This window comes from Mandrillus leucophaeus, unplaced genomic scaffold, assembly GCF_000951045.1.
Source record: "Mandrillus leucophaeus isolate KB7577 unplaced genomic scaffold, Mleu.le_1.0 Scaffold771, whole genome shotgun sequence".
NCBI lineage: Eukaryota > Metazoa > Chordata > Mammalia > Primates > Cercopithecidae > Mandrillus > Mandrillus leucophaeus.
Genome location: NW_012108375.1, coordinates 407252 through 432597, shown reverse-complemented (window position 1 = coordinate 432597; position 25346 = coordinate 407252). Strand labels below are relative to the sequence as shown.

At 40.7% G+C, this 25346-nt stretch overlaps 2 protein-coding genes across 3 annotated transcripts in view; one reads left to right on the top strand and one right to left on the bottom strand.

Annotated features, from left to right (window-relative positions):
• SGTB (small glutamine-rich tetratricopeptide repeat (TPR)-containing, beta) overlaps nt 1-7406 on the bottom strand; it is a 61314-nt gene extending 53908 nt beyond the window's left edge. The window contains exons 1-2 of the mRNA XM_011966746.1: nt 7193-7406; nt 5960-6081 (exon numbers count right to left, since the gene is read on the bottom strand). Of these exons, the coding sequence (XP_011822136.1) occupies nt 5960-6059 (100 nt within the window). The 5' untranslated portion in view covers nt 6060-6081; nt 7193-7406. The remainder of the gene's footprint in view (nt 1-5959; nt 6082-7192) is intronic.
• A 41-nt stretch (nt 7407-7447) lies between these two features.
• The window catches only part of NLN (neurolysin (metallopeptidase M3 family)), a 109984-nt gene continuing 92085 nt past the window's right edge, over nt 7448-25346 (top strand). The window contains exon 1 of one of the 2 annotated variants that reach the window (XM_011966747.1): nt 7448-7666. In XM_011966747.1, coding sequence (XP_011822137.1) covers nt 7626-7666 — 41 coding nt within the window. In that variant the 5' untranslated portion in view covers nt 7448-7625. Of the gene's footprint in view, nt 7667-7826; nt 7957-25346 lie in introns of those variants that run through there. The other variant, XM_011966748.1, reaches the window with a different exon arrangement.

Sequence of the window (25346 nt, the reverse complement as noted above, 5' to 3'; positions counted from 1 at the left end):
CACTGACAGGTGAAAAGTCCATGTGATAACTCTGAGGGATTTTATGCCCTATGTTCTTAAGGCAGTCCAGTCCACCTTCTTTATCTCTGCTGCCACTAACCTCACATCACAGATCTGGCACATACTAGATACAATTAAGTATCCCTAAAGGAGGTGGCCTTTTTTTTTTTTCTAAACGCAATTCTATTTTGATAAGTAAACCTAGTTGCCAAAATGTACAGTGTTCAACAATAACACATATTTAGAAAGGCATATGATTTAGTGAACAAAGCTAACCACAGCCTTGGAACCCAGGACTGTCTCATTATTCTTATTGATCCAGGCCAAAAAAATTAAATAACCTGGGTACAACAATTTAACTTACATTTACCTCAAGATTCTCATTTATCAAACAGAGATTATGACATTTGATCTTCCTTTTAGAAGACCCTATTCCTATTTATTCCTATTTAAAATAATAGACATTCAGGAATAAGTCACAAAATCTAAAGAAATACTGTAAATACTTATTGTTCCACTGTAACACCAAACAAAAATAGTCTGGTACTGATAGAGAAAGGTGAGTGAAGAATTCTATTCAGTAATACCACAGCCCATCTGTATAACACTTAATTCAAAAGTTTTCACATGCTATGTACCTGCCATTCACTGATTCAGATTCTCTTCACAAATATGTTGGCTGCGAGGAGGCAAGTATGTCTACCAAATAGACTTAGAAACTAAGATCCAAACCAACCAAGCAAATGCCCAAGACCATTGGATTCAATTCAACAAATATTTATTAAGCACCTATCATGTGTCAAGCATTTTTCTAGACACTTTCAACATATCAGTGAATAAAACAGAAAAGACCTCTAACCTCTTGGGGTTTACTTCCTAGTAGGGGATGGAGAGGTGGACCATAAACAATAAACAGGTAGTAAAGGGTAAGGAAGATGGAGAGTGTGGGCAGTTGAGCAGAAAAGCAGCTGCAGGGTTTTGTTGTTGTTGTTTGTTTTTTTGAGACAGAGTCTCGCTCTGTTGCCCAGGCTGGAGTGCAGTGGCGCAATCTTGCCTCACTGTAACTTGTGCCTCCCGGGTTCAAGCTATTCTCCTGCCTCAGCCTCCTGAGTAGCTGGGATTACAGACATGTGCCACCACGCCTGGCTAATTTTTGTATTTTCAGTAGAGATGGAGTTTCACCATGTTAGCCAGGCTGGTCTCAAACTCCCGACCTCAGGTGATCTGCCCGCCTTGGCCTCTCAAAGTGCTGGGGTTACAGGTGTGAGCCACACCTGGCCCAGAGCTGAAGGCTTAACAGAGAGTTCAGAGCAGGCCTTACTGAGAAAAGAGATTTGAAAAAGACTTGAAGGAGATGGGAGTGTTACCATTCTCTGTGAAGACCATTCCAGGCAGAGGAACCAGCCAGATCAAAAGCCCATAGGCAAGAGGATATGGTACATTTATAAAGAGAAAGCTAATACGGCTGAAGCCAAATGAGAAAGGGGAGGAGAAGGTGAAAAATATGTTACAGAAGTCAAATTATAAAGATCCTTTAAACAATGACTAAGTAACATGAGAAGTCATGTTACTTAAGTCACATTTTGAGTAGATAAATCATAGAAACTGACATATTCTGTTCGTAAAGATCCCTGATGCCTGTGTTTGCAACAGCCAATGGAGGGGCAAGAAGAGAAGCAGAGACACCAGTTAGAGGCTGCCACACTAAAACAGCCAAGAAATAGTTAGTTCTATCCAGAGGTGATATCAGTGGAGATGATAAGAAGTGTCAAACTCTAGACGTATTTTGAAAGTGTAGCTGACAGGATTTATTGAATGATTAGTTACAGAGTATTTGAGAAAGAGAAGAGTCCAGAATGATACCCAAGTTTCTGGCCTGAGCAACAGAAAAGATGAAGCTGCCATAAACAGAGATAGGGAAATTTCACATAGAACAGATTTTGGGTGGGGGAATCAGAAGTTCGGTTTTGGCAATTTAAATTTGGGATGCCTATTAGACATGCAAGTGGAGATATCTAGTTGGTACTTGGATATATAAGAAGACCTTCAGGAGAAAGGTCTGAGCTGAGGGCATAAATTTGGGAAATAGCATACAGATACGGGGTATTTAAGGCTAAGAAGCTGAATGATATCAACAAAGAAATGGGTATAGATAATGAAGACAAGAGGATCAAGCAGCGGACTCTGGGTACGCCAGGTCAGGGAAAAGAAGAGGAACCAGCAAAGGGGACAGAAAAGAAGCAAACAATGAGATAAGAAAGCCAAGAAAGCATGAGGTATCCTGGAAACTAAATAAAATATACTGGGGGTGGGGGTGGGGGCAGTGAGGAAATGACCATCAACATTATCAGTGACAGCTAATAACTCAGATGAAAGCTGAGAACTGACCATTAAATTAAACAACACAGAAATCACTAATGACCTTGATGAGAGTGGTATAGATTGAGAGAGAGAGGCAAAGGCTTAATCAGAATGGGTTTAAGAAGAATAGAAGGAGAGGGTTTGGAGAAAGCAAGCATAGACAATTCTTTCAAATGGTTTTGCTGCAAAGGGAGACATACAATTAAGCAGTAATGGGTTAGGGGTAGTATGGTAAAATAATTATTTGCTGTTTATTTTTGCTTTTTTGAAGAAGGGAGAATAATGGTAAGTTTATATTATGATGGAAATGATCCAGTAGAGTATGAAAATTTTATAAGATAAAAAAAAATAACTAGAGTGATATCCTGGAGTAGGTGAGAGAGGATGGGATCTAGTATACCAGTAGAGGGGTTCCATTTAGGCGCGAATAGTCCACCTATGGTAATAGCTAGGCAAACAGGCAGGCAGGCCGAGTATGTGAGTGCTGTCGTACCCAGCTCTTTTCTTATTATTTCAGTTTTCTTGGTGGAGTAGAAAGCAAAGTAACCAACTAAAAGTGAGGACAGTGAAAGAGGTTTGAGGGTTTCAGAAGATATGAGAAAGTGTTAAAATGGTCATCTAGGAAAATAAATGTACGAATGAACTTGGAACAGAGGGCGTAATTGCCTGACAGCATTAAAGCATTAAAGGCTGCTTGAAGTTCAGAGCCATGAATTTCAAGTGGGACTAGTCAGCAAAGTTGTGTGTTTTGCTCCATCTATATACATGAGTGGGTGTGAGTAGGTGGGCACAGAGTAGGTGGAGAGCTGGATTTAAACAAAGTTGGGCTTTGCAAGAAAGGGAAAGAGTTACGAGGGAATAATTGTAATTATCAACCATGGAATTTAAGATGAGTAACAAGAGGTGTGGGAAAAGGTGAGGGATGAACAGACTGGAGGTATTGGTTGGGTCAAAGAATAGCTGGAGTAGGGATTCTAGAGGGAGTGAGCTTGGAAGGACAGGCAATAGTGGTCAGGAAGTGAAATGTTTGGGACAGAGATTAGGGGAGGAATGCAATTCTGATAATGATTAAGTCTAGGGAAGGCTTTCTCAATCTCTACATACTGACCTTTTGGATCACGTAATTTCTTCTTGTGAAGGGCTGTCCTGTGCATTAGCAGCATCCATGGCCTCTACCTACTCACTAGATGCCAGTAATACCAGCCACCCCCCTCACCCAGTTGTGACAATCAGAATGTATCCAGATACTGCAAAATCACCCCCGAGTTGAGAACCACTGATCTAGAATATGATCAAGTATTTGAGATCACTGGACGAGGTCAAGAACTGACAGCCAGGGAACTAAAATAATCATCTATCAGTATATTGCAATTGCCAAGAACTAAATAGGAGTAGTGCTAGAGAGAGTGACAGTGAACAGGAACCACAATTAGTCAAGGAACGAAGCAAATGTCAGTAGATGACAATAATTGAGGAGTGGGTGACATAATCTGATGGCAAGACAAAGCTTATGATACATCAGCTTCACAGTAGTGGTAAAGCTGGTATCAGAACTGAGGCTTCTTTCCCAGGGCTTTTAAAAATGTCTAGAAGGTGGGCAGACACCTCCACATGATTTCATGTTCAATTAAATTAGACTCACAGAGTCAAAAATAGGGGTCAGTCAAAAACAATTGGCACCCTTTCTGACTGCCATATATAACAAACAGCTGAAGGCACATATTTTTGGCTGAATACCATCCTAAAAATAGGACGTAACATCTTGGTTTAAAAAAAAAAAAACCTCAATTTTCTTTCTGGCCCTTAAAACTTTTATGCTGCCTTTGATTAGAAAAGAAACATCTTTTCTTAAATGACTGCATTTATCTGTTTGCTACAGAGCAATCATAACTAACATTCTCCTTAGATAACCAATCAACTTTATCTTCACATAGTCTAATCATCAAGAACAAAAAGACCTTAATATTAAATGGACTGATGGCAATGTTCTCCAACTGTGCATCACCTGCTCCTCTCACTGCCACCTGGAAAGACATCATCTAACCAGACTGCAAGCAGATTTAGAGCAAATGTCCAATTTTCATCTCCACCTCCTAAAAGCATATTCACAGGGAAGTGCTTGTTGAAATTACAGAAGCAGTTTTAAGATGGGAAATTTAAACTACACTGTTATTTATTAAGTTCTTCCAAATGCACTCTTACTGCAATAATTAAGACTTTAGGGCTGGGAGGGCTGGCTCATGCCTGTAATCCCAGTACTTTGGGAGGCCAAGGCGAGTGGATCACTTGAGCCCAGGAGGCTGAGACCAGCCTGGGCAACATGGCAAAACCCTGTCTCTACAAAAAACAATAAAAAAACTTAGCCAGGCATGGTAGTGTACTCCTGAGTCCCAGCTACTTGGGAGACTGAGGTGGGAGGATCATTTGAGCCCAGGAGGTGGAGGTTGCAGTGAGCTGAGATCGTGCCACTACACTCCAGCTTGGGTGACAGAGCCAGACAGACCCTGTCTCAAAAAATAAATAAATAAATAAAAGACTTTAGGCCACAGGGACACCAGATTCACTGAACCTCCACAAGCCCATCTTCCAAATTCTACCTTGTTATGGTTGTACTGAATTTAAATTTTGTAACACATAAACATGAAGAACAAAGATGGTGTCGAGGAAACACACGATGCCATCACCTACGTCCTGTTCAACTTTACAGATTACTGAAGCCAATATTAAAGTTAATGTAAAACACAGGTGAAATGTTTTCATTTCAAGTGCGAAATTAGGCACTGGTCAGATCTTACTAGTGGTTTAATTATTAGACTTTTACATAGTGCTATTAAAATGACTCAGGTATTTTTATATATTATTTCTAAACTGGATGCTTTCCTATTAGGAAATGCAGACAACAAGATCTTCAGAGTATTAACCAGGCTTTATCACATATCAGCTGTGTTATCTGGTTATGCTATTTGGTTTCATTTTCTTTTTTTTTTTTTTTTTTTTGAGACAGGATCTCCCTCATGGCCCAGGCTGGAGTGCAGTGATGGGATCTCAGCTTACTGCAGCCTCCGCCTTCTGGGTTCAAGCCATTCTCCTGTCTCAGCCTCCCGAGTAGCTGGGACTACAGGCAAGTGCCACCACACCTGGCTACTTTTTGTATTTTTAGTAGAGACAGGGTTTTGCCATGTTGCCCAGCCTGGTCTCGAACTCCTGACCTCAAATGATCCACCAGCCTCAGCCTCCCAAAGTGCTGGGATTACAGGCATGAGCTACCAAGTCTGGCCCTGGTTTCATTTTCTCACTTGTTAAATGGCGATAATACTAACATAACAGTTGCTGTGAAGAAAACATTGCCTATAATATGAACAGCATACTTTCTACATATAGTATTTGTTCAATAAATAAACAATAGTCCTCTTAATTTGTTGTTAAACAAAACAAGCTTCAGAAAATGGAAATACGATAACCTTATAATCAGGCCTCTCCTTGAAAGATCAAAGAAAATTCTGATTTTTGTTACAATAGATCATCAAGCTGGGCTTACAGCTATTTTAGTCCTCGTTTATAATTATAATATAAATGAACACAAAGAGCAGATGCATACCTTCCAAACTTTCTTGTTCGTCGGAGGTGTAAGTGTCCATCTGACTTTGTTCCCGTAAGAAACGAATAACCGCATAAACCAGGTGCTTGATAGATGACATTTTAGAAGCTTAAACACTTTTCCTTGATAAGAAAAATGAAAACACTGAACTAAGTTATTCTGAAGAATCAGTCAGAAAAGTCATAAATTACAAAGATGATACGGATTATAAACTGTATTAAAGGTAAAAACAAAACACAAAACTGTATGACCTTTCATCTTTTTTTTTTTTTTTTTTAAGAGTCAGGAGAGCAGAAAGTATTGTGAAGGTAATTTATTACATATTTTCATTAATACCCAGTGGTATAAGAGTATGTTAAATCTTGGAACAAGTAAAAATGTCTTCAAAACAAGTACAGCATAAGCTTAGACTGTCACTGAGTATCTCACCATACCGAAATCCCCTAAAGGCCTCAGTACTAAGTTCAGAGGCTTTCATACTGCTGACAAAAAGCTGATCTATAACCAAGCATCTTCCTCTATTTCATGGGACCTAAAAAAAGTATTAATAATGTACACTACCTACTTTTTGTAGGCTGAGAGTTATTTGATGAGGAAACACATTCGCGAAAGGTTGTTGAACTGGTGAGTGTCGTTCTTAATAAAAATGGCATTTCTATTTAATCAGCAGACATGTCAGGAAATCGCTGCCCAAGTCGATGGATACTACAAGTCGACCGGCGCTCCCTGCAGAGGCTGTGCTCTCGTGGACAAGCTGGAAGCTCCCGGTCATGTTCATTCACATGGAATACTATCGCATCCAAACAGTGGCGCAGGGCCAGCCGGCATTCATGGCTGATTTCCACTAAATCGCATCATCCATCTGTTCCCCAGGTTCCCTAATTCAAAGCCAGGGTGTGGTACCCGCCGCTATAATGTTTATTATTTGTGTAGTTATTTTAAAGGCGATGTCAGCCTCTAGGCCACGGGGTCACAAGCAATAAATAAGGCCCCAGGGCAGAAGGTAAAAACAGAAAGGGGGGAAAAGGGGGTGCAAAGAGGGAAAGAGATGCCCAGCCTCGTCCAGGCTTCTCCCCCTTCCTCTCCCCAGAGCGCATCGAGCTCCCCCTCCCTTCCGTCCTCCCTCCGGCACCCGGCCTCGCCTCGGCCCTGCCCGGTGTGCAGCGAGTGCCAGTGCGGGCCTCGGTCCGGGGCGGAGGGAGGCGCACCCTCGCCAGACAGAAGCCCCCTTACCAAGCAGGAGGACGCGAGACGACGGCTGCTGGCCCGCGGGGTTCCGTAGGCCGGCCCGCCCGACCCCTAGTCCTCGGGGCTGAAGCCTGGCTCGGGATCGCAGCACTGGGCGCGGCGGCGCAAACTTCCCCGGCCCCCAGGGCGCCAACCCCAGAGCCCACCCGGCTGTGCTCTAGCTCCAGCGGCGGGGTCTGGCCAGCACCGCCCCTGGGGCGGGGCCGGACGCGCTGGCTGGGGCGGGGCACGGCGCGGGGCGGGGCTGGTAGGCGCCGGCGTGGAGCTGCCGCACGTGGGAGGGCGCTGGCCCGGCAGCCACTGTGGCCTCTGCGGCTAGGCCGGCTCGCGACTCCCGGGCGCCCAGGCGCTGCCGCACGCCTTGTCGCGCCACGCTGAAGGACCACGCGCCCACCACCGCCAGCCTCTCAGCGCTCCCATGATCGCCCGGTGCCTTTTGGCTGTGCGAAGCCTCCGCAGGTACCTCCAGCGCGCGGGTTAACCTTGGCCGTGGGCAGGGCGGGGTCTTTCGCCGTGTGGTGCCTGGAGCCTGGACCCAACCCTTCCCGACCGCGCCTCTCCGACGCTCCTGGGACGCACCCTCCCCGCGGCTTGCAAGGTGGACCCCTGGGCACACCTGGCGCGGCCACCTGGGGCCACCTTTCCCGCCTCCGCTCCCTCGGGAGGACGTCCATTCCCCTTTGTTTGGGACTGCCTCAGCCGCAGTCAGCGAGGCTGGTCACAGACGCGGCCCAAAATGAATGCAAATAGTTTGGATAAGAAAATCATTTCACTTTCAACCCCAATGCAGAACTGCACACCTGTCATTAAAAGTGCCGCAGCTGTGGACTCAGAACAATTTTGTTTGCTCCTTGCGCCCATTATTAGCGTTCCAATCGTTTAACATCCACCTGAGATGAAATCTCTTTGGTGGTGTTATTTCCGTCCATGCTCTCTAACTTCCTTTTTTATTTTCCTCCTCCCCATGAAACAAACATTCTGCCTCTTGCTGGTGCAAATTGACCTGGCCCAAAATGGAGAAAATGATCGCTTGTACACGGCCTTGGGCAGCCTGAGCTGCTGTTTTGGATTGCTTCCTAGCCCTCTAACCACACCCCACTGCAACAGACCAGTAGCAAGATGGTGAGGGAATTAGATTCCTTGCACGAATGCGCTGGTTTTCGGAAACAATGCCGCCACCATCCCCGTTTCCAAATCTGCCCAGGACTGTAAATCCAAATGAAGATTCAACAGAAAAAAGAAAATGTGTGCTTCTTGCTAGCTATCAACAAAACTACTTTGTAACATGTCAGCATTTAAGCTTTCTACAGTTCCCTTTTGCACATTGCCACTCCTCTGAATGTATGGAGCTTTTTGTTGCTCAGTCCGTAGAGCTAGGGAGCAGGCAGGCGACAGTGGTAATTACAAAGAGTTAATGTGATGATCTGTGATATTTCAGCCTGTCGTTTTTTGCTGGTCTCCAGGCTGCAATCGATATAACTGTCAAATGAAGTTATACCAAGAAATGAAGATCTTCACATAATGCAGGTGTGAGAAGAGGAAATAAATCTTCATATAAGAGCAATTCTCAAACTTTTTATTCTCAGGGCCCCTTTACCTTTCAAAAGTTACCGTGGACCTAAGAGCTTCTGTTTGTATGGTATATATGTTTATATTTACCATATTAGACATTAAAGCTGGAAAAATTTTAAGTATTTGTTAATTTACAAAACAGTAATAAATAGGCTACGTGCATAAATAATGATTTTAATGAAAAATAACTATTTTCCAAACCACCCCCCCATCAGTGAGAAGAGTAACATTGTGGGGTTTTGTTTTTAAAATTGTGGTAAGATATAACAAAATTTACCATTTTATTAATTTTTAAGGGTACAATTTAAAGTGTGCAATTGAGAGGTACAGCCAACACCACTGTCCATCTCCAGAACTTTGTCATCATCCCAAACTGAAATCCTGTACCTATTACATAATAACTGCCCGTTACTTCCTCCCCAAAGCCCTGGTTAACCATTATTTTTTCTTTATGAATTTGACTATTTCAGGTCCCTTATATAAGTGGAATTATACAATACTTGTCCTTTTGAGTCTGGTTTATTTAGTATAGTGTTTTTTAGGTTTATTCATATTGAAGCATGTGTCAGGATTTCCTTTTTAAAACTGAATAATATTTCATTGTATGTATATATCACATTTTGTTTATCCATTTGTCTGGACATTTGGGTTGCTTCCACCTTTTGGCTACTGTGAATACTACTACTATGATCGTTAATGTGCACATGTCTGTTTGAATCCCTGCTTTTAATTCTTTGGGATACCATATGTACCTAGAAGTGAAAATTGCTGAGTCATAGGATAGTACTATGTTTAGTTTTTGAAACCATACTGTTTTTCTTCAGTGGCTGTGCCATTTTTACATTCCCATTGGCAGTACACAAGGATTCCAGTTTCTCCACATCATCATCAGCACTTATTTCCTGGTTTTGATAACAGTTATCCTAGGAGTGGCATTGTTTTGCATTTTTGCAAAACCAATGTGTGACATAATAGAAGGTAACTGGATTCTTATGTCTGCCTCTGCATTTAAGCTGCTGCACTGTTTCATTTTGGTTTAAGATGAAGAAAATCCCACCTCACAGTCATATGAAGTTGGAAAGAAGAATATTTTAATAGCTTTTTAAAGATAATCATGGATATTCTTTGATATCACATCAAAGTTTGACAAATGGTAGCTTTTTAAAGGTTAGTTACAAAGTGGAATCTGAAACTATATCAATGTACTTTTTTTACACTGTTACATTAATATCCTTTGGTGTACCTTACACTTTGAATGGATGTTGGATCGATGCCTGATATTTTAAACATTAAGCATAAGTCCTTCGGAAATTTTAGTGGTTCACTGTGTTATACAGTTCTTCCTAATGTTGACATATTTCATTATACAGTATCAAACAATCGCTTTCCTTAATGTCTTCCCATTTCATCAGAAAAGTCTTCAAGTATTGGGAAGCTGTCAAGCTCACAGTGGCAGATAGGATTTTCCAAAATGCTAGTTTTCACTTGAAAGCTAGAATTGTATCATTGGCAACACAAACTGTCAGTTGTTTTACTTGAAGTGACAGTCTCACTTTGTTACATTTTTGACAGAATTTCTGCCACATGCTTAAGTCTGAATAACCCTGGTTTGTCTGTCAGTAGTTTTTTTTCTGGTAAAAATGGTGTTCCATGAAAAAAAGCTATTTCAGCTCACAGTTCAACCAATTGCAAAAGTGCTTTTGATTTGGGCAACCAAATCTGCAGGACAACCCTTATACTCAGGTACACAGCAGAAATGGTTTGTGCGTACTTGGTCACATGTAACTCAAGGGTAGAGATTTAATAAAAATTCATGCTTTTTACCATATGCGTGAGTGCATAGCAATGAAAAATACAGCTACTAGTACAGTTTAGTGCTGTGGACTCAATTTGTCCTGAAGTACCAACAATGTTATCCACCATTGCTTTTCACCATCAGTGCAAATGTTGACAAAGTAAAAAAGAGAAATAATGTCTTAGTATTGTTACAAAAGATTTTTAACCTCACAGACTCCTTGAAAGGGTGTCAGGAACCCCTCCCCACACCTCTACCTTTAAGGTTTGTGGACTACATTTTGAGAGCTGTTGCTATGTCGTATTAGATTCTTTGTTTATGCATGTAAGAAAATAAACTAATAGCCAAAAAATTATTACCTTGTTAGAAGCTACCATAAATACATTAACTATTTTGTTATATAAGGGCATATCTCACAGTTAATCATTATATACAGTAGTCCTTAACCCAGGGCTTCTGTGCTTTATCACAGAATCGGCTGTTTCAAAATCAGTATCTTCCAAAAGAGTTCATATTGGACAACACGGAGGATCCCTGTGTTTTCCTGTTTTTCCTGTTTCCTCTGACACTTGGGAGTTCATTTTAGTGTTATGGAGTGACTAGGCTTTTGCCTAACTGACTTATAGTTTCCTTTGGGTTTTCTTGTTGTCAGAGCTGCTATACCCGCTTCCCAAGGCCAGCTGGGCAGCCAGGATCGTTGATGGGGGTGTTCAGCCAATTTCTTGGGAATAAGTGGGCTGAGAATCTGGAGTTTGGATTATAGTTGCTGTTCAATTCACTTTGCGGCCTTAAAGAAATCACTCACTCCCCTGGACCTCTTTCAAGTTACATTATGGATGTATGGATGTATGTATGTTACATAGTATGTATTTTAGAGACAAGGTCTCACTGCTATCCAGGCTGAAGTGCAGTGAGGCATGATCATGGCTCACTGCAGTCTCAAACTCTAGTTTCAAACAATCCTCCCTGCCTCAAGCCTCCTGAGTAGCTGGGACTACAGGTGCTCACCACCATGCCCAGCTAATTTAAAAAAATTGTAGAGATAGGATCTTACTATGTTGCCAAAGCTGGTCTAGAATTCCTGGCCACAAATGATCCTCCCATCTCAACCTCTAAAAGTGCTGGGATTACAGGTGTGTGCCATCATGCCTGACCCAGGTTCCTCATACTGTAAAATGAAGAGGGCTTGACTAAATAATATCTAAGGCTTAAAAAAAAAAAAAAAAAAAAAACTCTATATTGCCATAGCAAACCAGGAGAATTCCTCCTCCTACCTCAGTCAGATTGCACAGCATGTTACCCAAGCAAAACCTAATGTATATTATAGAATATGAGGGATGAGGCATGAGAATCGCTTGAACCCAGGAGGCAGAGGTTGCAGTGAGCAGAGATCGTGCCATTGCACTCCAGCCTGGGCAACAACAGTGAAACTCTGTCTCAAAAATAAATAAATAAATAAATGATGACAGCAATGCATGTTCATTATTGAAAACTTAGCAAGTAATGACAAGCAAAAGAAAACATTAAACACATACATAATCCACCCATCTAGAACAGCCAATTCTTAACAGCCTTCAACATTTCTTCTATGAACAGACTTTCTTTTTACAAATAGGATGTCGTTATTCTTTTATAATTTTTAATATTATACAAACATCCTCTAAAATATAAATAGCTATAATATATTCCCTTTGGGGATATATGCAATTTGATTAATACATACCTTTAGGCATGTCAACTATTCCCAACTTCTTGCAATGAGTAATAGTGCTTGAATAAACATTCCTACTGTCCTTTTCCAAATCCTTAATTATTTTCTTAGTATAAATTCTTACGAATTGAATTCGTAGATCAAAGGGCATGCGTACCTTTCAGGTCTATTTATCATCTTATTCTGTTTTAAAAACTTTCTCCCAAACTATAATCTTACCAGGTGAGTAAGTAAATGCTAGTTTCCTATACTGTTACCAACCCTGAGCATTTTAATGTTTTTTTATCCTTACCAGTTTCATAAGTGGAAATTTCTCTTATTATAATTTGTATTTTCATACATTTTTAGAAGGTTTATTCACTGAGTATAATTCCTAAACAAAAATTCAGGACTTGTGATCTGGAAACCAAATCGTTATTTGTTTTCTGATGTGAAAATTTATTTATGTGGAAAATCTTAGAAAGTCAGACAAATTCAATTACAGTTTTCTTGGTGTTTTTGTTTGTTTGAGACAGGGTCTCACTTGGTTGCCCAGGCTGGAGTGCAGTCGCGTGATCATGGCTCACTGCAGCCTCAACCTCCCGGGCTCAAGCAGTCCTCCCACTTCAGCCTCCCAAGTAGCTGGGACTACAGGTGTGTGCCACCACACCCGGCTAATTTTTGTATTTCTTGTAGAGACAGGGCTTCACCATGTTGCCCAAGTTGGTCTCTGATTCCTGGGCTCAAGTGATCTGCCTGCCTCAACCTTCCAGAGTGCTGGGATTATAGGCATGAGCTACTGGGCCCAGCCTAAATTACAAATTAATAAAATTAACAATATTTACGTGTCTGAGTATAATTAAATAAAATTGAGATTATTCCTCTAAAACCAGTAGGCATAATCTCCAAAATGTTAAGAGAATAGTACTGAGAAAAAAAATCTGATAAAAAAAGGGTTTTAAGTTAAAGTATCAAGAGATAGATTGAGATTATTTGTACAAATGGATTTGGTTATAAAAGAGGATTTCTTTTTTCTTTTTTTTTTTTTTTTGAGACGGAGTCTCACACTGTCACCCTGGCTGGAGTGCAGTGGCATGATCTGGGGTCACTGCAACCTCCGCCTCCCAGGTTCAAGCAATTCTTCTGCCTCAGCCTCCCAAGTAGCTGGGATTACAGGTACCTGCCACCACGCCCAGCTAATTTTTTGTATTTTTAGTAGAGACGGAGTTTTACCACGTTGGCCAGGCTAGTCTCGAACTCCTGATCTCATGATTTGCCCGCCTCAGCCTCCCCAAGTGCTGGGATTAAAGGGGTGAGCCACCACGCTCGGCCGAGGATTGACTTCTTTCATTTTTGGTTGTCCTTTAACTGGTTTTTTGGTCAGAAACAACCTGGTTCTTTCTCAAAGTTAAACATTATCACCTCTTTGGTTAAGACAAAGCACAGGACTTCCTTGGGGAGAACCACCTAAATTAAAGATAAAGAACCAAGGAAATTGATGTGTATTGAGTGCATATGTAAATGCCAAGCTGCGCATTACAAAGTGCTTGTAGCATGATAGAGTCAACTATATAAATGTAGAAACAGCTTGCCTGAGTTTGAATGCTGGTTCTGCCACTGACTAGCACTGTGATCTTAGGCAAGAATGCTTAAGTTCTCCGTATCTGTTTCCTTCTCAGTAAATTGGGAATTGATTGGATGATTTCTTCATTCACCAAATATTTATTGTCTATTATATGCGAAACAGTATTCTAGGTCTGGGGATACAGCAATGAACAAAGCAGACAAAAATCTTTGCATTAATGGAACTTACATTCCAGTGGGAGATACAACTAAGGAAAATATATAGTAAGTTAGATGGGAAAATGTGTTTCAGAGCAAAAGGGGAATGCTCAATACCAATAGGAAGGCAATTGTAGAGTCAACAGGAAAGGCTAAGAAAGTGATATTAATACTTGAGTAATGATCTAAGAGAAGTGAGTAGTTGTGCTATGTGAATACCTGAGGCAGGTCGTTCTAAGCAGGAGAAACAGCACATACCAAGGCTCTGAAAGCAGGGCTCTGCCTGGTGTTTTTGAGAAAGTGAAGAGACCATTGTGACTAGCATGGAATAAATGTCAGGCAAGTAAGTAGGAGATGAGATGAGAGGGAAAAATTGTACTCACCCTTTTTTTCTTTTCTTTCTTTTTTTTTGTTTTGTTTTTGTTTTTGTTTTTAGACAGTCTCGCTCTGTTGCTTGGGCTAGAGTGCAGTGACGTAATCTCAGCTCACTGCAACGTCCTCCTCCTGGGTTCAAGCGATTCTCTCACCTCAGCCTCCCGAGTAGCTGGGATTACAGGCACCCACCATCATGCCCAGCTAATTTTTGTATTTTTGTAGAAACGGGTTCACCATGTTGGCCAGGCTGGACTTGAACTCCTGACCTCAAGTGACCCACCTGCCTCCGCCTCCCAAAGTGCTGGGATTACAGGTGTGAGCCACCGTGCCTGGCCTGTACTCACCTTTTAAGATTGAAACATAAATATAGAACACTTTGAACATTGCCTGGTTATATCTGTTCCTATTACCACAAAAATGCTGTATAACAAACTGAATTTCAGTGGAGTACAGTGATCAATGTTTATTTTTGCTGGGAAATCTAGATTTTGGCTGGGCAGTTTTTCTGGTCTTAACTCATTCATGCTCCTTCGGTCAGCCATGGGTTGTGTAGGCAGCTCTTTGCTGTCCTCTGCCACATGTTTGGTGATGTAGGATGACCACTGCTGGGGCTATTTGGCCCTCTTTCCTGTGACCTCTCGTCCTCCAGGAAGCTACCTCTGGCTCGTTCTCATGGCAGTGGCAGGGTTCCATGAAAGAATGGAAGGCAGTTGGAACTGGAACCTCATCAGCTCTGCCACATTCTGCTGGTCAAAGCAAGTCACAAGGCTAGCCCAGATTCGAGAAGTGGGGAAACAGACTGTATCTCTTGATGGGTAGAAAAGCAAACTCACATTGTTAAGAGACATAGACACATAGCAGGTGGAAAATTGAGGCCATTTTAGTCATCAGTCTACCGTATTGGCACATAATAAAATCTCGAGAAATATTAGTTACTGTTTTTACTTTTTTGAATTGCCTAGTTTTATTTTGGGAGTTTTAAAATTAGGATTATTAATTTGTAAGAGCCCTTCATAGATGCTTCAGTTATTTTTGCTCTTTGAACTTTTGGGGTGAATTATTGTTGCTTTTTGCTTTTTTGCTTTTTCTCTACAAAAGTTTAAATTTTTATATAATCAGAAATATCAGTCTTTTCCTTTATGACCTCTGCCTTTGGTCTCATTCCTAGAAAGTCCTTCTCTACCCCAATATTATACATTTTAAAAATCACCTACATTTTCTTTTTTTTTTTTTTAAAGACAGAGTCTAGCTCTGTCACCTAGGCTGGAGTACAGTGGAACAATCTCATCTCTGTAACCTCTGCCTCCCAGTCTCAAGCAGTCCTCCCACCTCTGCCTTCCAAGTAGCTGGGACTACGGGTGTGAGTCACACCTGGCTAATTTTTGTATTTTTTGTAGAGAAAGGGTTTTGCCATGTTGCCCAGGCTGGTCTCAAACTCCTGGGCTCAAGCAATCCTTCCCCCTCAGCCTCCCAAAGTGCTAGGATTACAGGCATGAGCCACCACACCCAGCATCTACATTTTCTTCTAGTACTTTTATGTTCCATTTTCCACACTTAAATCCTTTATCTATCATGAGGGCTGACTTTTTTAAAAAGACTTCTTCAAATTATTGAGTGAAACTAAAAGGAAATCAACACCTAAACTGCAAGAAGTATAAAAGGAAGTCCAGCTTACGAAATTTGGATTTCCCATTCACCATAGCTTACATTAGAAAGACTCTGCCCCATTCTACTGACTCTGAGATTGTCTGTGCTTCCTGTTTGGCATTCAGGAGGAAGTCCTCATATTTCCCAGCCATACTTTGCTGGTATCTTTAATATTTAATCCCATTTGTGGTCAACACCAAAAGGAAAATTCTACTTCTGCCTCACATCTCAGGTGGAGTTGTAGTGACTGAAATAATCACAGCTTGATGAAGCCTGCTTGCTACAATGTATAATGTCCATACTCTCAGGGCTACATAGATCTGACCACTCTAACACTGAGATTTATATATCTGTACTTTTTTTTTATTCTCATAGAAATTCTTTTTAAGGTGTCATAGCTTCTCTGCCAAGATACAAAATAGGGAACCACAAATTATATATTTAAAAAAGAAGTAGGTGAATATTAGATTCCAACTACCAGTTGGACAGCTCCTGAGGTCTCACAGTCAGCCACTTTTTTATCTTATAAGTGATAGGGTTTGGCTGTGTCCCCACCAAAATCTTACCTTGAATTGTAGTTCCCATATTCCCCGCGTGTCATGGGAGGGACCTGGTGGGAGGTAATTGAATCATGGGGCAGTTATCCCCATGCTGTTCTCATGATACAGTGAGTTCTCACAAAATCTGATGGTTTTATAAGGGGCTTTTTCCTCTTTGCTCAGCACTTCTCCTTCCTGCTGCCATGTGAATAAGGAGGTGTTTGCTTCCCCTTCTGCCATGATTCGAAATTTCATGAGGCCACCCCAGCTATGCTGAACTGTGAATCTATTAAATATCTTTCCTTTTAAGTTACCTAATCTTGGGCATTTCTTCATAGCAGCGTGAGAACAGACCAATATAATAAATACTTATTGAACACCTATTATGTTGTCGAATCTCAATATCACCTTTTCCTAAATTGACAGCATTCCCCTGTCTTGCTTTTTTGCCCTGGTTCTTTGGCTCAATGTCACCATTTATCCAAGTCCAAAGCTGGGGAGCCATTCCTTGCTTTTTTCTCTATTTCCTTTACTTTTTCCACCAACACCAAGTCCTGGATAGTCTTCACATTCTTTCTCCTTTCTTTGTTCCCAGTATCACCACCATAATCCAAATCCTCATCATGAGTCCCAGCATCAATTTTTGCTTCCCACTAATATATTTTCCTGATGAAAATAGAGATCTTTAAGAACTACAAATGTGACATGTCATACTTCAGTTTACAATTTTTTTTAACTCATAAAACAATCAAAACTCTCATATGGTTTAGAAATCCCTGTACAATCTGACCCCTGTGTAGCTCTCCCAGCTTCCCCTCTCACTTAGTGAACTCAACGCTTCAGCCAGAGAGTTTAAGTCCTTATCTCCTGGCCTTAAATTGACATAAGCTGATCCCTTATTTGGCACATTCTTTTCTTTCCCTCCCATTTCCAGAACCTGACTAATACTTATTCATTTATCTTAAGAGTTATGAAATATACACAAAAATGTAATACATATACGTATATAAATGTGATTAAAAGGATGAAAAATGTGTCCATATATAAAATGTTTCTAGTATGAAAAATGTATCTATATATAAAATGACATTTCTAGTACCTTTGAAGTTCCTCGAGTGCCCCCTCCACCATATCCCTTTCCTCATACCAGAGATAACCACAGTCTTGAATTTTGTAATCACTGTCCTCTTGCTTTTCTTTATAGATGTTACCACAAATGTGTATTTCCCTAAACAACATATGATTTAATTTTGCATAACGAAACCGGTTTCACATGGATGTGGTTCATTTTTACTCTTGTAAGATATTTCATTGTATGACTATTCCAAAAATTTACTATTTATTTTGTCAATGAATATTTGGGCTTCCATTTTCTTGATATTATAAACAATATTGCTATGAATATGCTTATAATGTCCCTGATACATATGTGTGAGTATGAATTTAAGAGAAAAATTACTAGGTTGTAGGATGTACATTCTCAATTTTACCAAATAATGCCCAATTCTTTTTCCAAAGTGGTTATACTAGTTTACTTCCTTCTCTCCATATAGTATTCATGAGTAGCCATTGATCCACTGTCCTTGGCAACTCTTGGTGTTGTCAGGCCTTTTGCCAACCCAATGATTGTAAAATGGCATTACTTGGCTTTTATACATATTGCTGTGTTACTAATGAGTTTGAACATGCTTTCATGTTTCTTTGCCATTTGTATTTTATGCCTGTTAATGTCTTTTGCCCATTTTCATATTGAGTTATCTTTTCATACTGAATTTACGTTCTAAAATATTTATATATTCTAGATATTGTTCACTTGTTTTCCAATATTCAAAAAATATGACTAGTCATAGTGTCTCACACCTGTAATCTTAACACTTTGGGAGGCTGAGGCAAGAGCATTACTTGAGCCCAGAAGTTTGACACTAACCTGGGCAATACAGGAACACCCTGTATCTATAAAACATTAAAAAAAAAAAAATTGCTGGACATAGTGGCATTCACCTGTGGTCCCAGCTACTCGAAAGGCTGAAGTTGGAGGATTGCTTGAGGCTGGGAGGTCGACGCTTCAGCGAGCCATGATCATGCTGCTGCACTGCAGCCTATGCGACGGAGGGAGACTCTGTCCAGCCTATGCGACAGAGGGAGACTGTCTCCAAAAAAAATGTGTATTTAATCTGTGTTTAATCTGTACAAGCCACTGAGCTAAACTCTGGAAACACAGCTATGGATAAGACAGAAACTACTCCCACTCTCATGGGTTTATCCCCTCACTCAAAGGGGGTTAAAAAGTAAACTAATAAATCTCTAAACTTATAAATCTCTAAATAGTAACATCATCTTAGCTTTGTACTTTCTGAGGGTGAAGTTACCAGACCCCTACTAAATTCTTTCCGTCTGAATCCTGTATTAATACTTCCATAGTATAAACGTTATTATTAATGGTGTTTGTCTTCACCACTCGTTGACAAGTTTTCTGAAATCAGCAGCCAATTTTTTTGTTTTTCATTTCTGTACCTCCACTACTTAACATGGTCATTACATAAGGGATGCTAAATAAATATATTCATTGAATGGATGAATGAAAATATGTCATTAGTGATAATAACTGAAAATTCAGTATTCACTATTGATATCTAGGGAGTATAGGCCTAGGTTTGGCATTTTGATACAATTACAGATATAACTTTCAGTGGAAAGTAAATATTTCTTTTTTTTTTTTGAGACGGAGGCTCGCTCTGTCGCCCAGGCTGGAGTGCCGTGGCGTGATCTCGGCTCACTGCAAGCTCTGCCTCCCAGATTCACGCCATTGTCCTGCCTCAGCCTCCCGAGTAGCTGGAACTACGGGCGCCCGCCACTGCGCCCGGCTCATTTTTTGTATTTTTAGTAGAGACGGGGTTTCACCGTGTTTGCCAGGATGGTCTCGATCTCTTGACCTCGTGATCCGCCCGCCTCAGCCTCCCAAAGTGCTGGGATTACAGGTGTGAGCCACCGCGCCTGGCCAAAAGTAGATATTTCAAGCCCTATATGAAGTAGCTGGTTGCAGATTTCTTCATGCAAAAACCCTATGCCTATATCTATGTGTTAGGTAAGCCAGTTTAGATTTAGATGTTTTATACCAAAGTTATTTACAGAAAAAAGTAGACCTAGTTGTATTATCAAAAAATTACAGAGCTGGCTGTGCACAGTGGTTCACTCCTGTAATCCCAGCACTTTGGGAGGCTAAGGTGGGCGGATCACTTTAGCTCAGGAGCCCAAGTCCAGCTTGGGCAACATGGCAAAGCCCCATCTCTACAAAAATTACAAAAATTAGCAGGGCGTGGTAGCATGCACCTATAGTCCTAGCTAGTTGTAAAGCTGAGGTGGGAAAATTGCTTGAGCCCGGGAGGTCAAGCCTGCACTGAGCCATGTTCATACCACTGCACTCCAGCCTGTTTGTCAGAGCAAGACCCTGTCTCAGAAAAAAAAAAAAAAAAAAACACAGAGTTACGGAGTTGTGTAATATGTGATACAAACTAACTGTCGGGGCTATACTTAACCAGCAAATACACAAGAATGTTGAGTATGTATTACGATATGAGACAGAGGAGAAGCCATATATTAAAAGGCATATATTAAAAGCCAAGCATGGTGGCTCACACCTGTAATCCCAACACTTTGGGAGGCTGAGACAGGAGGATTCCTTGAGCCCAGGGGTTCAAGACCAGCCTGGGCAACAAAGTGAGACCCCCATCTCTACCAAAAAACAAACAAAAAAATTAGCCAGGCATGCTGGCATGCACCTGTGGTCAGCCTGGGCAACACAGTGAGACCGTGTCTTTAAAAAAGAAAAGAAAAAAAAAACAAAAAACAAGGCATGACTTTGATTCCTTGTCATGACTGGGAGCATTCAGACAATCACTTGTTAGGTCTATAGATTAATCCCCTATTAATGAATACTGTGGGAGCAAAGCTCTTCTGAATATGTTGGCCTGGATATGAAAAAATTGAAGGAGGTGCTAATCTCCAAAACACTGGGTCAGAAGCAGCCAAGCTGGAAGAACAGAAGGCAAGCTTCCCATGGGTGGGCCTGGTATCAGCTCAGGCACAAAAGTAAGACTCTGGACATGGATGACGTGGGAGTTACTTGGGACTGGGGAGTACAGTGTCACTGGGAGGGACGTAATCCTTAGAGGAGTAGACATACTTGGTCAGACCAAGAAAGTAATGATATGCAGCTTGCCCTACCTGTTGGATAAAGTACCCCATAGAACCCAAAGAAGCCACGACGGCAAATTCATATCCTGGAATGCATCTCATACCTGCCATAGTAAATCTAGCACTCTGTGCCATAAGTTTTATGCTTTCCTAACTGCACAGAAGTAACTGAAGGGAAGTAAAAACATGAAAAACTTTCTCAGAATGGCAGAAGGGGCCCAAAGATACTCAGTAAGGTGTATAACTGCTCGTCAAAAATGTTTTTAGTGAATTGAAAAATTGTAAAGTTATAGAAATGGTGTGTAGTGGAATATAGCTGATTGAAACCATGTAAGCAGCTTATATATAAGCTTCAAATCATCATTCACTCATGGCATAAATAATAACTGAATACTATATATAAGAAACGGTGCTAAATATTATGAGGATAGATATATAAAGAAAACTTAGATTCTATTTGCAAGACACTTAGGTTGGTATTATTTGCTCACATTTATACTCCCTTTTTTACCAAAATTAATTTGTGACTGCTTACATAAACAATATATATGTGTGTGTGTATATATGTGTGTGTGTGTACATATATATATATACACATATATATGAAATAATGTAAAGAGCAAAGAATGTGGGGCAAAAAATTCAAAGAAACCTTAGGATCAGTCTAGTTGCTTTAATTGGATCTGGAACTTCACTATGAGATTTTTGGCAGTAAGGGCAAAGGAAAAACATCATTAAGAATTGTCATGAAGAAAGATTTTCCTGGTACTGTTTGTGAGATGAATTTATCATGTGGATCCACTGCATAGGGGAAATTGAGTAATGCAATGAATCATAGCCTCAAGAACACTACTTATGTAGTAAATGCAGAAGTAGACTTCATAGAGCTATTTCTTATTTTGATTATTTGTTAAAAGGCCGGCATGGTGGCTCCCAGCACTTTGGGAGGCCGAGGTGGATAGATGGCTTGAACTTACGAGTTCGAGACCAGCCTGGGCAACATTGTGAATCCCCATCTCTACCAAAAATGCAAAAATTAGCTGGGCGTGGTGGTGTGTGCCTATAGTCCCAGCTACTCGACAGACTGAGGTAGGAGGATTGCTTGAACCTCGGGAGGCGGAGGTTGCAGTGAGCCAAGATCGCACCACGGCACTCCAGCCTGGGCAACAGAACTAGACCTTGTCTCACAAAAGAAAAAAAAAACAAAAAAAAAACAAAAAAAAAAAAGGCAATACAACGTAGTAAGAGTGATAAGGCACATATTAATAAATAATTATAATACAAGGCAGAAGGTGATAAGTACCATAGAATGGAGAGATTGTTATGGAAGATCAGGGAAAAGAGATTATTTCTGGGATAAAAAGGAGGGGGAAAGGCCAGGCGTGGTGGCTCATGCCATAATCCCAGCACTCTAGGAGGCTGATGCAGGAGGATTCCATGAGCCCAGGAGTTCAAGACCAGAGACCCTGTTTCTACAAAAAATGTAAAAAGCCAGATGTAGTGGCACACTTCAGTGGTCCAAACTACTCAGGAGGCTGAGGTGAGAGGATCGCTTGAGCCCAGGAGGCAAAGGTTCCAGTGAGCCATGATTGCGCCACTGCACTTCAGCCTAGGCAACAGAGCAAGATCCTGTTTCAAAAAAATAAATAAATAAAATAAAACAAAAAAGAATACAATATATTGTTAACTATAACCATCATGTAGTACAATAGATCTTTTGAACTTGATTCCTAATTGAAATTTTGTATCCTTTGACCAGCATCTCTCCAACTCCCTCCTTTCACCTGCAATCACCCCGGCTGCTGGTAACCACCATACTTCTTATTTTTAAGACAGAGACTTGCTCTGTTGCCCAGGCAGGAGTGCAGTGATGTGATCTCAGCTCACTGCAACCTCTGCCTCCCGGGTTCAAGTGATTCTCCTGCCTCAGCCTCCCGAGTAGCTGGGATCACAGGTGCCTGCCAACACGCCTGGCTAATTCTTGTATTTTTAGTAGAGATGGGGTTTCACCTTGCTGACCAGGTTGGTGTCGAACTCCTGACCTCAGATGATCTGCCCACCTCTGCCTCCCAAAGTGCTGGGATTACAGACATGAGCCACCACACCTGACCAATTCTATTTTCTATAGTACTTCTATGAGATCAACTTTTTTACATTTCACATATGAGTGAGATCATGCAGTATGTGTCTTTCTGTTGCAGCTTATTTCAGTTAACACTGTCTACCAGGTCCATCCATGTTGTCACAAATGACAGAATTTCCTATTTTATGACTGAATAATATTTCGTTGTGTACGTATACCACATTTTCTATATCCGTTTGTCGGCTGATGGACACTGAAGTTGATTCTATATCTTGTCTATTGTGAATAATATATAGCAAGCACGAGAGTGCAGATATCTCTTCCATACTGATCTCATTTTTTAAAGGTATATTCCCAGTAGTGGGATTGTTGAATTATATAGTAGTTCTATGTTTAGTATTTTGAGAAACCTCCATACTGTTTTCCATAATGGCTGTGTGAATTCATATTTCTAACAACAGTGTGTGAGGGTTCCCTTTTCTCCACCAAAGACTTGCTATCTTTGGTCTTTTCCATAATAGCTATTTTAACAGGTGTGAGATGATGTCTCATTGTGGTTTTTTTACATTTCCCTAATGTTGATGTTGAGCATTTTTTTCATATACCTGTTTGCCATTTATATGTTATCTTTTGAGAAATGTCAATTTGAGTCCTTTGCCCATTTTTTAATGGGGTTGTTTTCTTGCTATTGAGTTTATTGAGTTACTTATATTTTGGATTTTAACCCCTTATGAGATGTATAGTTTGCAAATATTTTCTCCCATTCTATAGGTTGTCTCTTCATTCTGTTTATTGTTTCCTTTGCTGTGCTTATTAGTTTGATGTAATCCCATTTGTCTACTTTTGCTTTTGTTGACTGTGCTTTTGGGGTCATATCCAAAAAATCATTGCCCACACTGATGTTATGGAGCTTTTCCCATATATTTTCTGTCTTAGTTCATTTTCTGTTGCTGCAATTAAATGCCTGAGGCTAGGTAATTTATAAAGAAAAGAAATTTATTATTTACAGTTCTGGAAGCTGGGAAGTGCAAGGTGGAGGGGCTGCATCTGGTGAGGGCCTTCTCAGTGTGTCATAGCATGGTGGAGGACATCACATGGTGAATGGGGCACACCGAAAACCAAACTGGCTCCTATGACAGATCCACTCTTCTGATAACTAACCCACTCCTGTTAATCCCTGTTAATTCACCTGCTAATTCATAAATGCATTAATCCACTCATGAAGGCAAAGCCCTCACAACCCAGTCATCTCTTAACAGCTCCACCTCTTAATACTGTTACCCTGAGGATTCAGTTTCAACATGAGTTTCAAAGGGGACAAGCATTCAAACCATAACAGTTTTCTGCTAGTAGTTTCACAGTTGAGGATCTTACATTTATGTCTTTAATCCATTTTCAGTTGATTTTTATATATGGGATGACATGAGGGTTTAATTTCATTCGACTGCATGTGGATCTCCAGTTTTCCCAACACCATTCAGTGAAGAGACTGTCTTTTCTTCATTGTGTGTTCCTGGCATCTTCATCAAAAATCGGTTGGCCATAAATGCGTGGATTTATTTCTGGGCTTTCTAGGCTGTTCCATCAGCTATGTGCCTGTTTTTATACCAGTACCATGCTGTTTGGTTACTATGGCTTCTTTGTTATATATATATGTAATTCTTTTTTTTTTTTTTTTTTTTTTTTCTGAAAAGGAGTCTTGCTCTGTTGCCTAGGCTGGTGTGCAGTGACGCAATCTCAGCTCACTGCAACCTCTGCCTCCCTGGTTCAAGCGATTCTCCTGCTTCAGGCACCTGAGTAAGTAACTGAGATTACAGATGTGCACCAGCACACCCAGCTTATTTTGTATTTTTAGTACAGGGTTTCACCAGTTGGCCAGGGTGGTCTCAAACTCCTGACCTCAAGTGATCCGCCCACCTTGGCCTTCCAAAATGCTGGGATTGCAGGTGTGAGCCACCATGTCAGACCTTTGTAAGATATTTTGAAGTCAGGTAGTATGATAACTCCAACTTTATTCTTTTTGCTCAAAATTGCTTTGGTTATTTGGAGCCTTTTGTGGTTTCATACAAGTTTTGAGATTGGTTTTCTATTTCTGTGAAGAATGTCATTGGTATTTTGATAGGGATTGCATTCAATCTGTAGATCACTTTGTGAAATTTTTTTTCAAAAACATAATCATAATACCATTGTCACACATAAAAATAATAAACACTTATTTTTGACTGAACCAGTCTTAAAAAGAAGCAAACCAACTATTAGCCAGGCCTTGGATGAGGATCTAGGCATCATCATTCACACCACAAAATTTGTATGTGTAAATGACACACACACGCAAGCGTAAGTATTAAATAATGTACTGAAAGAAGAGAGTCTCTCTCCTGAGTAATTTACTGAGGACTTCAATTGTGAAAAGTATGCCCTAAACACCAATTAAGTGTGCCAAAAGCAATTTATTCATGTTT